General features: G+C 31.9%; 2 protein-coding genes across 4 annotated transcripts in view; both read left to right on the forward strand.

The window, feature by feature from the left end:
• The window catches only part of LOC112093100 (rhamnogalacturonate lyase B), a 5,266-nt gene extending 4,154 nt beyond the window's left edge, over positions 1–1,112 (forward strand). For all 3 annotated transcript variants that reach the window (XM_024170900.1, XM_024170901.1, XM_024170902.1), the window contains 4 exons: positions 1–87; positions 207–323; positions 488–614; positions 693–1,112. In XM_024170900.1, coding sequence (XP_024026668.1) covers positions 1–87; positions 207–323; positions 488–614; positions 693–932 — 571 coding nt within the window. In that variant the 3' untranslated portion in view covers positions 933–1,112. The remainder of the gene's footprint in view (positions 88–206; positions 324–487; positions 615–692) is intronic.
• Positions 1,113–2,397: 1,285 nt separating this feature from the next.
• Positions 2,398–9,492, forward strand: LOC21408253 (rhamnogalacturonate lyase B). Its single transcript, XM_024170898.1, has 14 exons — positions 2,398–2,519; positions 2,672–2,725; positions 2,808–2,927; positions 3,093–3,212; positions 3,454–3,595; positions 4,105–4,278; positions 5,727–5,882; positions 6,233–6,339; positions 6,504–6,594; positions 7,095–7,236; positions 8,061–8,217; positions 8,458–8,574; positions 8,870–8,996; positions 9,244–9,492. The coding sequence occupies exons 1-14, from the start codon at positions 2,404–2,406 to the stop codon at positions 9,490–9,492; spliced, it is 1,872 nt and encodes a 623-aa protein (XP_024026666.1). The 5' UTR covers positions 2,398–2,403.
• The last annotated feature ends 2,905 nt before the right edge of the window (positions 9,493–12,397 follow it).

Genomic DNA, 12,397 nt, shown 5'->3' on the forward strand with positions numbered 1-12,397 from the left:
CATTCCTGATCGTTCAGCTGCAGAGTTCTATGTTCCGGATCCCGATTTAAAGCATATTAACAAACTTTTTGTCAATCATCCTGACAGGTTGGGCTCTCTGTTGATATTCTGAGTGTGCCTAATTCAATGGCTCGTTATAATTCTTGAAACCTTGTTATAAAGTAAAACATAAAATTCTTAATTCTGGACCCTCATATTACTGGCAGGTTTAGGCAGTATGGACTTTGGAGCAGATACACAGAATTGTATCCCTATGAAGACTTAGTTTACACTGTCGGTGTTAGTGACTACTCCAGAGATTGGTTCTTCGCGCAGGTTCCCAAGTATGATTCTTTTAACAATGGTTGTCATAGTGAAAATTGAAAATCATAAATGTCAACATCCTGTACCCGCACTCAGCCCGTTTAAATTCTATAATGTTCGATAGTCCTTATACTGTTACTAGTTTGCAAGGTGATGTAGCATAAAATCTTTCCTTCCTTTGCAGGAAAAAAGATGATAACTCTCATGAAGGAACAACATGGCAAATCCGTTTCAAACTTAACAATGTAGATCGAAATGGTACATACAAACTGCGTGTCGCAATTGCATCCGCAACTCTAGCTGAATTGCAGGTTAGTGGAAGAAACTCATTACTATTTACTTGCACCATTTTTATACAAGTGCTACTTGACTCTACTTTTTCCTTGAAGGTTCGAGTTAATGATCCGAAAACAAGACGACCCCTTTTTACCACTGGACTGATAGGGAGGGATAACTCAGTTGCGAGACATGGAATTCACGGGCTCTACTGGCTGCATAGCATCAACATACCAGGGGATAAGCTTGTTGAGGGAGATAATACTCTCTTCCTCACACAACCCAGATGCACCAGCCCTTTCCAAGGGATTATGTACGACTATATACGTTTAGAAGGTCCCCCTTCTTGCTGAGCCAAACAGAAATCCGAGTGATAAACGTTTTCTTCCATGAAGATTTTATTTGCATCTTCAACGAGTAATCTAGTCGTGTACATATGTATATATATGTCATGTTTACGAGGATCCCGGGGAAGAAATACCTATGCATAGTGGAATATGTTGTATATAAGACGTTTTATATCAAACTATAAATTTGGCATTACATGCTAACAAGGTCATCTTAGAGTTCAAAAAATGAAAATAAAATTAAAAATAATGTCATCTTAGTTGTGCAGTATTGCTGGTTGACTTTCTGCCTATTGATATGGCTTTTGCTCACCATTGTAAATTTGACTGGTTCAATTTATTTTAGTCCTTTTATAAACTTTGTGCTAAACTGATTCCACAACATATGAATAGCATGATAAGCAATGTTGCTAGTCTATAAACCAACCCTCTAAAATTTTAGCCCTTGCAAAGTTCTTCTCGCTTTGCAAAATTATAGTCTCCGAACTATAAAACATAGTGTGATAGTAACCAGTAATCAGCTTTTAATTTATAAAAAATAAATAAACACTTTGAATTTTCAACTAGACTCCCATAAAGATCAGACATAAAATTACAGAACTTGAGATAATGTAATATAAGCATATCGTAAGCTGTAACTTTGTATCTAATCTATGCAACCCTTTTTCCCCCACAGTTGCTTTTCTATTTAGAATTGCATTATGTGTGGTGAACAGAGTTCGGACGGTGCAATGGAGTCTCAAAAGTGGCCAAACTGTATAAATGATGTCGTACTTGTTAAACGACAACGACATCTTCATTTTGTTTTCAGCTTTTCATAGTACCATAATGTATGTGCTTTGGCTAAGACCTACTTAGCGATTCTTGTACGATATATCCAATCCAACAAACAATGGTGGCGACTAAGCAAAGAGACTATAAATAGAAAAAGTGGCAAAAAGATTGCTTTTTCTTCAAGAAACCCAGCTAATTCCGCGCGTACATATACATATATACATATATTATATATATATATACACATATATATCTGTTCTTAATACCATTTATGTCATAACATAAGTTTGTATTAAAAACAAAGCTAGCAGGAGTAGAAGTAAGAGTTTCCCAAAATGTGTTTCTCATTATTATTGTAATGGGACTTTTAAGTATACAAAATCAACATTGAACTTGTAGAGCTCTTCAAAAAGTTGCAGGAATATATCCACATACTTCATCCAAAATCTGAAATTAAAGGGCCTCGCTATGCCACCACAAGGAGTGAAATTGCATGTTCAAGATCAGCATGTAAAATTTACTTCAAACATATTAAAAGTTTCTAGTTCCCCTTTAGTTTTTTTTTTTTTTTTTTTTTTTTTTTTTTTTTTTTTTTAATTTTTTTTTTAATTTACTTTTAATTTTTTTTTTTTTTTTTTTTTTTTTTTTTTTGCTTCTAACTATTATATGAATTTAATATGAACTGTCTTTTTGACAGGTGGTGATGGACAATGGCATAGTCCAAGTAACATTGTCAAACCCAGATGGAATTGTCACTGGAATTCGATTTAATGGCATAGACAACTTGCTTGAAGTCCTTAACGACGAATCCAATAGAGGGTACACAACCAATTTGCAGAACATAGTTTTTTTTTTTTTTTTTTTTTGCTAGAATTAAAACGTAGTAGTTTTAAATTACAATTACATTTCATAAACATGCCAAATATAACATTCTATTTTTTATCAACATTTCAAAATGTACATATAAACAGGTATTGGGACCTGGTTTGGAACTCACCAACTAGCCCTACTGGAATATTTGATGTGTATGTCCCACTACTTAACTGGTTGTTTTCTCACTCCAAAATTACTTTCTCGAGTAGTATTTGTTATAATATGTAAATGCAGGATAAAAGGAACCACTTTCAAGGTTATAGTAGAAAGTGAGGAACAAGTGGAGATCTCTTTCACCAGAACATGGGATTCCTCAATGGAGGGCAAGCTTGTGCCCTTAAATATTGATAAAAGGTCCTAAATCTTTATCTAATATTATACAGTACTGGTCAAGAGCAATATATATATATATATATATATATATGCGCGCGCGTATGTATGTATATATGTCATTAGTTGTATAATTGTTGTTAATATTTGTGGTGTTTATAATTGTAGTTTTTCAATATATGTATGCAGGTTCATAATGCTTCGGGGTTCTTCGGGCTTCTACTCGTATGCCATATATGAGCACTTAACCGAATGGCCTGCTTTCAACCTCGGTGAAACAAGAATTGCTTTCAAACTCAGAAAAGACAAGTACTAGCTAATACACTCGTTTCTTTCATTATTGTTATTTTTTATGTAAAAAAAAAAAAAAAAATGTCCATATATCGCGCTTATGTAGTTAGGAAGAATGAGTAACTTTACTATCCTACCAAACTACTGCTGGTTTTGTTGAAGTTAGGAAGAAATGAATAGCACATTTTAATTCTATATATGTAAATTCAACGCGTAGCATTTTAACATTGACACATTGTTAATATTACCGGACAAGCAGGTTTCACTACATGGCGGTAGCAGACAACCGGCAAAGGAACATGCCTCTTCCTGATGACCGGTTACCTCCTAGAGGCCAAGCCTTGGCTTATCCAGAGGCTGTCTTGCTTGTGAATCCAGTAGAGCCTGAGCTCAAAGGAGAGGTAATCAACGGACAACAATATTGTTATTTATCGCTCATGATCACACAAAATCATCAGCACACCACAGATACAATCTAGTACATCTTCACTATTATTTGCAAATACTAACTAGTGCCTTTATTTTATATACATACTTACATATACATATATATATATATATATTCTTTTACCATTCAAACATTTATTGGGATTTTCTCTTATAAGGCCTTCTTATTTAACCATTTGATCTAATTAACATCACATCAGATTAAAAAATATATCCTAGTTTCATATCTAATAGTTAAAAGTAAAAACTTTTCAGTAATTCAGTTTTTCAAAACTTACCACAAAAACCATTTAATTTTTTTTTTTTTTTTGGCTTAAATCTTTACTTATGGTTGCAAGTATTGTGGTTTCTACTAGGATTTGTTTTTGTCTTTGATAGTTGATACCAAATACAAAGCTCCGAAAAAAATAATAATAAAATATGTATTACCATGAAATGCATGATGGTGTTGGTGATTGAGAAGGTGGACGACAAGTATCAATACTCGTGCGAGAACAAAGATATAAAGGTGCATGGATGGATATCCATGGACCCGAATCTTGTGGGGTTCTGGATGATCACACCCAGCCATGAGTTTCGATCAGGTGGGCCCCATAAACAGAACCTCACCTCCCATGTTGGCCCTACTGCTCTTTCGGTATGCTACTTTTTCTCCTTTTTTTTTTAAGAAATTTTCTCGTACGTCTTGTATACTATATTGGGTAAATTTTTTTAATCGTTAAATATATATAATTTTTAAATTTTATATAATTTTAGACAGATTTAATAAATAAAAAACTTAACATATCTCGTACAAAATAAAATCCCTTCTTTCTATTCTACTTTTTATATTTTCTTTTTTTAAAAATGTAGTGCAGAGTTCTGAAGCTTCTAACAATATCTTGACTCATCTTCTAAAATATATATATATATATTGAGAAACAGTGAGACACTGATTGACTTTGAAGAAAACATGTCTCCCTCGTTTTTTGATTCAAATCACACTCCAATCTTTTTGTTATGGCGTTTTTTATAAAATTTTAAATTTAAATTTAGAATTTCCACTTAAACAAGAACATCCCGTGATATTTAATAGTTGGTTTGAATTGGGAAATGTGAAATTTATCAACATCCAAAACATCCTCAAAAAAAACAAAACAAAAACAAATAAACAAACCAACAAATATCTCGTTTAAGAAACAAAACGACGTAAAAACAACTCATCGTTTTATTTTTAGTTAAAAACGAACGTAAGTTGTCTTTATTATTAATACAAAACGACATTAAAAATAACTACATAGCTTTTTCATTGCAGAACAACGACAAAACAAATTACGGGTGTGTTTGGTAAAGAGATTCGTACCCTGATTCGAATCATAGTTCATCGTTCGTTACAGTGTTTTTTCTCACAAAAAATATACGTAAATCAAAAATAATTTTAATCTTATGATTCTAATCTATGAACTAAACGTCTCCTTCGTACATATCCTTTTTAACGATGTTCATATAAAGACACGTGGATTCGGGTTTGATTATTGTAGAACAACGACAAAACAAATTACATGTCCTTTTTAACTATGTTCATATAAACGACACGTGGATTCGCGTTTGATTAGACGATATGGCGTTTATTGCTTGAAAAATTATACAAACACGTGTTATTGTTCACTTTCAAGAAGCAACGACATTGAAAGAGAAACGATATGCTGCACAATAAAAGAAACTTCAAGTCGTTTATGCGTAAAACATATTGAAAACAAACAAGTCCCCGTTTTACATTGAAATAAGACAATGTGTCGTTTTTGTTGAATTATGTCAACTCCTTTAGAAAATTATATATATTTTTTGTTTGAATGAATATCACCTCAATTTGAGGCCCATATTATTATTAAAGAAGAGAAAAACACTTTAGAAGATTATTTACACAAACGACATGTTGATCACATGAAAATAACGACAAGTCATATAATGAACGCTTGCATGTTGCCATCATGTCGTTTTTTCACAAAATGTAACATTTTTTATTATTATTTATAGTCGATTATAAGTATATTTTTATTCCTTTTCAATGTTTATTTATGGAGATGAACACCATGTAATTATCAGGTGTTTCTAAGTGCTCATTATTCTGGGGAGGATTTGGTGCCAAAATTTGGAGATGGGGAGCCGTGGAAGAAAGTTTTTGGGCCTGTATTTATCTACCTTAACTCTTTATTCGATGAAAGCGACCCTCTTGAATTATGGGAGGACGCTAAAACACAGGTAAATGAACTATCGAGATGATTTTAAACAAAAAAATATAATAGTCAGAAACAGATTCTACTAGTATAAGGTCTTACTCTAAAAAGAATATGTATAAATTTTCATTTATAAAGTGTCATTAATACTTTATTCATGAAATATAAGAGTTGTTTGGTTAGGAAATTTATATCCCGATTTAAATCAGAATTCGTGATTCGTTACAGTATTTTTTCTCACAAAAAATACACATAAATTAAAAATAATTTTAATCTCATAATTCTAATCTATTAACTAAACGTCTCGGTTAGTGTCAGGAAGTAATACTTCTCTCATACCTCATAAACCGAAAATCATGAATTGACATGCCACAGATGAATATAGAAGAGCAGAGCTGGCCGTACAGCTTCCCGGCCACAGAGGATTTCCAAAAGTCAGAACAACGTGGTAATCTCAGTGGAAGGCTACTAGTGAAAGACAGGTAGCTATCACCAAAGAAAATTACCTTTTTATTTCTTTTTTTTTTCCCCTTGTAAAATTAAAATAAAAAAAAAAAAAAAAAGATTTTCCGTATATCATAGTCTGTAAGTAATTCGATCGTTGTCTTTGATTGATAGCAATTAATATTACATGCATTGCTGATAGGTATATTAGTGATGACTATATTTCGGCAAATGGTGCATTCGTGGGGTTAGCCCCGCCAGGAGACGTTGGATCTTGGCAACGAGAGTGCAAGGTTAATTTCTTTTTAACTAATTTAGAAGTTTGTTTTAAAAATGATTGGTCAGTTTTTTTGACTGTTAAATTTGATTATACTCAAATTAAATTGAAAAAAGTATGTATAACATAAATTTGTTGATATAAATTTGACTGATAAAAATAAAAAATTATTAGTAGTTATTTTTTCTGGTCCAAGAGAAAGTCAAGAAAAAAAAAAAAAAAACGAAATTTAGGCAGGATAATATATTTATCACGTAAACATTTAGCGTGGTGTAGCAAATAAACAACTAGTTTGATCGGTCATTTGTGTCGATAAATTCGAGTAGTTTATTGTTATAGAGAACCAAAATCGACCAATTAATGTAATTATATCTACTCTTTATGTCTCCATTGCGTGGAAATTAATTAAACAAATTAGAGCTATCTTTTACCATCGATTGTTAATATTTGTGGCCATTAAATTTATTTATTATGCTTCATAACGTTAGTCACATATTTGATACTTTGTTATTACAGGATTACCAATTTTGGAGCAGAGCAGATGAGAATGGCTATTTCTCCATCAATGATATACGTACGGGTAGCTATAATCTTTACGCATGGGTCCCCAGTTTCATTGGAGATTATCGCTACGATGTTGTCATTGCCATAACCTCTGGTACAGCTTCTTAAAAAAATAATATAAAAACAAATTAAACTTTTTATTTCAGCGTATGTATAGTTGATAAAAAGCGCAAATAAGTTTCTCACGGTTTTTTGCTAAACGTTTCGGTTTCGCACATGAGAGGTAGTTTGTGAAACGTTTCGCATAGCACGCATTTTTTAGTAGTATATAATAGAAGACTGTGACGTTGAGTGTTGACTGTTAACACATATACTAATAATTTTTTTTTTTTTTTTAACTGGAACACATATACTAATTACTAACGAATCTTTTTTCATTTTTTCTTGGCTAATATTCTATAGTTTCGTTCATTTCACCGATTTGAGTTTTTAGTCTTAAGTTTCTACAGTAAAAAGTTCTTAAAAAATGTCACATCTAACTTTTTCTGCTACAGCTCGTTCATTTCACCGATTTGAGTTTTCAGTCTTAGGTTTCAACAGTAAAAAGTTCTTAGAAAATGTCACATCTAACTTTTTCTGCTACAGTAAAAAGCTCTCACAAAATGTCACATCTCAGTTTGAATTAAAAACTCAAATCCGTGAAGTGAACGAGGCTATATACTAGTTTTCACTATATTTATAGATATGTAAGTAGAATTTTATTGGTAATCTGCACACTCACTTTTAATATTGAGATTTGAAGTTTGAATTCCGTCATGGAAATTTTGTTGGTAATTTTAGACCCTATTTTAATATTCATATATTAATTTCAATATAATGTTGTTGTGTTTTAATGTTTAGAGCTGATGTGTATTCATATGCAATGAATATGTATACGTATAATCATTTTGCTAATTAACATCCTTGTGTTTAATGCAGGGTGTGACATTGATACAGGGGATCTTGTTTATGAGCCTCCAAGAAGTGGCCCAACATTATGGGAAATTGGAATTCCGGACCGCTCTGCTGCAGAGTTCTATGCTCCTGATCCTAATCCCAACTATGTCAACAAACTCTATGTTGATCATCCTGATAAGTAAGCATATATTCATATAAATATATGTGCATATATTTGTATATATTACTTCCAATATATTTTTCACTTTTACATGTTACATGAAGGGACTATCTCACCGAAAGGACTGTAGATAAAATCTATTTATTTATATGTATATGTATATATGTATATATGAACTCCCCTAGCTCCGAGATACCTTCTTGAATTTAATTTGCATATAAGACGTCTTGTATCTGATTGTATTTTGATTGTTTGCAGGTTTAGGCAATATGGACTTTGGGAAAGATATGCAGAACTATACCCTGATAAAGACTTGGTTTACACAATTGGTTCCAGTGACTATAGCAAAGATTGGTTTTTTGCTCAGGTTACCAGGTGCAATTTTCTCTCAACTTGTAACGTGACTTTAGTTGATGACCATACAATTTTGTCATACTTCTTTTCTAACTACAAATGGAAAAGTCTAGCTACGGGGTTTGTTTTGTTTATAAGTTCAAACCATGGTTCATAATTTAAATTTTTTATAAAAGAAAAATATTATAACAGAATCAAGAACCATAATTGGAACCACGTAAAACCCTTAAAATAAACAGGCCCTTGCTTCTAGAACTGACATGTCAAATGTAACAAATTAAGTTACAAACTTACAAAGCCTTTTCTTTTCTCTTAGGAAGAAAGATAATAATACTTACCAAGGTACTACATGGCAAATCCAATTCAAGCTAAACAAAGTGGACGAAAGTAGTACTTATAAGCTCAGACTAGCACTAGCATCTGCCACTTTTTCTGAATTGCAGGTATAGTTTTTTCAATTTTTTCTCTTTTAATTTCTACCTAGATTGCATGTGTAAAAGCAACATTCATAAGGTTTTTAAGCAAAGGCACAAGTCATTCACGGTTGAGTGTAACATGACATTTATTTCATGTAATAATAACTCTGTATAGATATAACAGTAATAAATTTATCTATCAATATATGAGTGGTCCTTTGTGATGGATCAAAGACAAAACCATATTTTTATAAGTTAATGTTTTACTTTACAGGTTAGAGTGAACGATCCAAAGGCAAATCCTCCTCTTTTCACAAGTGGATTAATAGGGAGAGACAATTCAATTGCAAGACATGGAATCCATGGTCTTTATAGGCTATACAATGTGAACATAAAAGGAACTCGGCTTGTTGGAGGAGACAATACAATATTTTTGACACAACCAAGAAGTAGTAGTCCTTTTCAGGGCATTATGTATGACTATATCCGTTTAGAAGGTCCTCCATCTGCTTCAACTTGCTAAAGAGATATAACGAATTTTCATGTACTAATTTGTTTATCAAGTGAAGGAAAAATCAAATGGGGGTTTTCATAAAATCACAATTTTATTGGGGAACTCCGTGTGTTTGATGTTTTGTAGAACACATTGTAAAAGTTTATGATTTCTATCAATGTGACTATGACTTATCACCAACCACGTTGCCCTCTTAAAATGACCATTTATCACCAAACGACTCTTTGTTGAATTTGAAGTCTCTTTTCCACTATTGCACATGTTTGGTGTACATAAACTGCCGTCTAGGCATGATGTAGTATTAAAGTACGCTTAGGTAACCGAAACATATGAGAAGTTAAATAGTTAAGAAAAAAAAAAAATTAGTTATTCTGTTTAATTCATAAGTATTGAATGTAGGACAGAAATCGCAATAGCTTTTGCTTAAAAATAATAATAAAGTGAAAAAAGCTTGAAATAATTAATAGCTACAAAGCCGGCCTAATAAATCGAGTTTGTTAACGTTTTTTTATGTGATCAATATATACACATACACACACATATATAAATAGATATGTATATATATATATATATATCACCTGCCCTGTTTTCTTATGTAGATCATCTACTGACCTAACTACTCCTACCAAACAAGGGATTCATACTTCATCCTTCTTCTTCTTCTTTTTTTAGTAGAAACTATTCTTAAATCCCTTCCTTTTATCCCTTCTTCCTCTCGTCTCCCTTTCCTCTTTTTTTTTTCCCCCCCCTTACCAAACTTATATATTTTTAAATTTAGAACATGAGCATTCGAACTCTTCACTTTATGATGGAGTCAAGTATAAAATTACCGTTAAATTATGCCTACAATCACCTAAACTTATATATTCATCCCCTCTTTTTTGACCTTATATAGATATATGTATGTTATCTATATGTATGCTTTATATGAGAAGCGTTTGTGAACCTTAGAAATAAATTAAGATTAAAAAACTGGACAATATCATCATAAAGCACAACAGGTTTAAATGGAAAGAGAACTATTCTGCTTGTTACATTACCAAAAAAAACAAAAAAGATAAAATCTAGGGTTTATGCGGATTGGTGTTGATTCTATTCCTTGCTTTGTTGGTAACACTATTATGGCTGATTTGGCCGATTAACGAAATTTAGTACAATTTTTCCTTAAAAAATAATAAAATCTAGGTTTATACGTTAAGGCAAATTTAGTGCATCGGAATTAGTCATATTATAATGTGGTAAGACAAGTGGAAAGGTCAACTTTAGATGGCATATGACCTACCACGTTAACATCACTACTAAAATGGTAATTTTTTGAGATAATCTCACAAATTGTCCATAAAATTTACCATAAATATTATTTTAGTCCGTTATTTTTAAAATGTATTACAGTTAATTCCTGAGTTTTAACTTTGTTTCAGTTTTGGTTTCTTTAACTAGTTATTAAATATTTAATGGAATATATGTAAATTAAAGACCAAAATTAGAAATGGCTAAAATTTAAAGACTACCCATAGAAATTAACTTTTACTTTTGTATTGTTTTAGTCTCTAAACTTTAGATGTTTTTTATTTTGATCCTTAATTTTGACAATATTATTTTTACAAATATTGTCAAAATTTAGCACCTAACTAATAGAATGACCAAAAATACTGAAACAAAATAAAACTTCAAAGACTAACTGTGAGACGTTTTAAAAATCAGAGACCAAAATTAGATTGAGGATGAATCTTAGGACCATTGGAATTAACCCTTAAAAAATTGAACATTTGTTGAAATTGGTAATAAAGAGGAGGGAGAAAATCAAATCATGGACAAATTGGTAATTTGGTCTTTCATAGCAGAATAGTTTACTCATTAATTCACATCAGGAAATTGAGCAAATTACTGCCGGAGATCCTGTCTATCCCTTAATCTTTTGTAATTATTTCCCTTATCTTATTCCTTTCATTTACCAAAATTTTCTTAAGTCGACATTTGAAATTCATTAGTGATATGGGATTCTTTCCTACTATATACGTGATTTCTTTCTTCACATAGTTGGAAGGCAGTTACCGGATCAAGTAAAAAAGTATCGTGATTCTTTATTATTATTATTTTAACAATTTAAGATGGACAATAATATTGAGCACTATGCATTACTTATTAAGTTACACACTTACACGGTAATAACACTTTGACTTGAGAATATGGTTGGTTTAAGAACTCTAAACCAACGTTAAGAATAAAATTTCCGGCAAAACAAACACACAAACATACAAATTATGTCACAAGGAAACGTGATTCTCTAAAAAATTAAAAAAAAAATTAGAAAAAAAAAGGTGCTCGTGAGCCACTAAGTTGAACAAACAAAACAATGACATTTGAGGGGTGACGACAAATTATATTACCAATTACAAAGATTTAGGAGAGGATCACAAGAAAGTGAAAGGAAAGGGAATACCTGTCTTGTATTCTAGTTCAAGGAAAGTAGGCCAAAAAGCAACAAACAAAAATACCTCCCCATAACTATATATATATATATATAAGCAGTTAAAAGTGATTTTTTAACAAACTCTGTCAAAAGAAGTGTTCCAAGAATTTTCACATGCCGAGTTTTCACAGCATTATTAGATTGCCTAGAAGAGCAAATGGACCGACCGATATTGTCTTTAGCCTCTCCAAATTATTACCCCCGTGGCATCTCAAGAGTCATTTTGTAGTTATGGTCATGATGGTTCTCTTGTTTGCAATGACCATTACCACCGAGTCTCTCCAAAATATGAAACTCACAAACGGAACTTTTCCGGCCACCAAGTTCAACAAGGTCCCGGCCGCCGCCAACGACACGCCCGCCCTGCAGTTGCATATCCGAGATCAATATGTAAGAACTAATAATCATAAGCATAATTTTTATTTTATTTTATTTTGTTAA

Source organism: Morus notabilis, unplaced genomic scaffold (assembly GCF_000414095.1).
Source record: "Morus notabilis unplaced genomic scaffold, ASM41409v2 Scaffold485, whole genome shotgun sequence".
Lineage (NCBI taxonomy): Eukaryota > Viridiplantae > Streptophyta > Magnoliopsida > Rosales > Moraceae > Morus > Morus notabilis.

Excerpts from the sequence above, each read along its gene's own strand:
- LOC21408253 (XM_024170898.1), top strand. The coding sequence starts at position 2,404 with ATGGACAATGGCATAGTCCAAGTAACATTGTCAAACCCAGATGGAATT. Across the intron at positions 6,595-7,094 it reads CTTGGCAACGAGAGTGCAAG|GATTACCAATTTTGGAGCAG; the intron begins GTTAATTTCTTT and ends TTGTTATTACAG. Across the intron at positions 7,237-8,060 it reads TGTCATTGCCATAACCTCTG|GGTGTGACATTGATACAGGG; the intron begins GTACAGCTTCTT and ends TGTTTAATGCAG.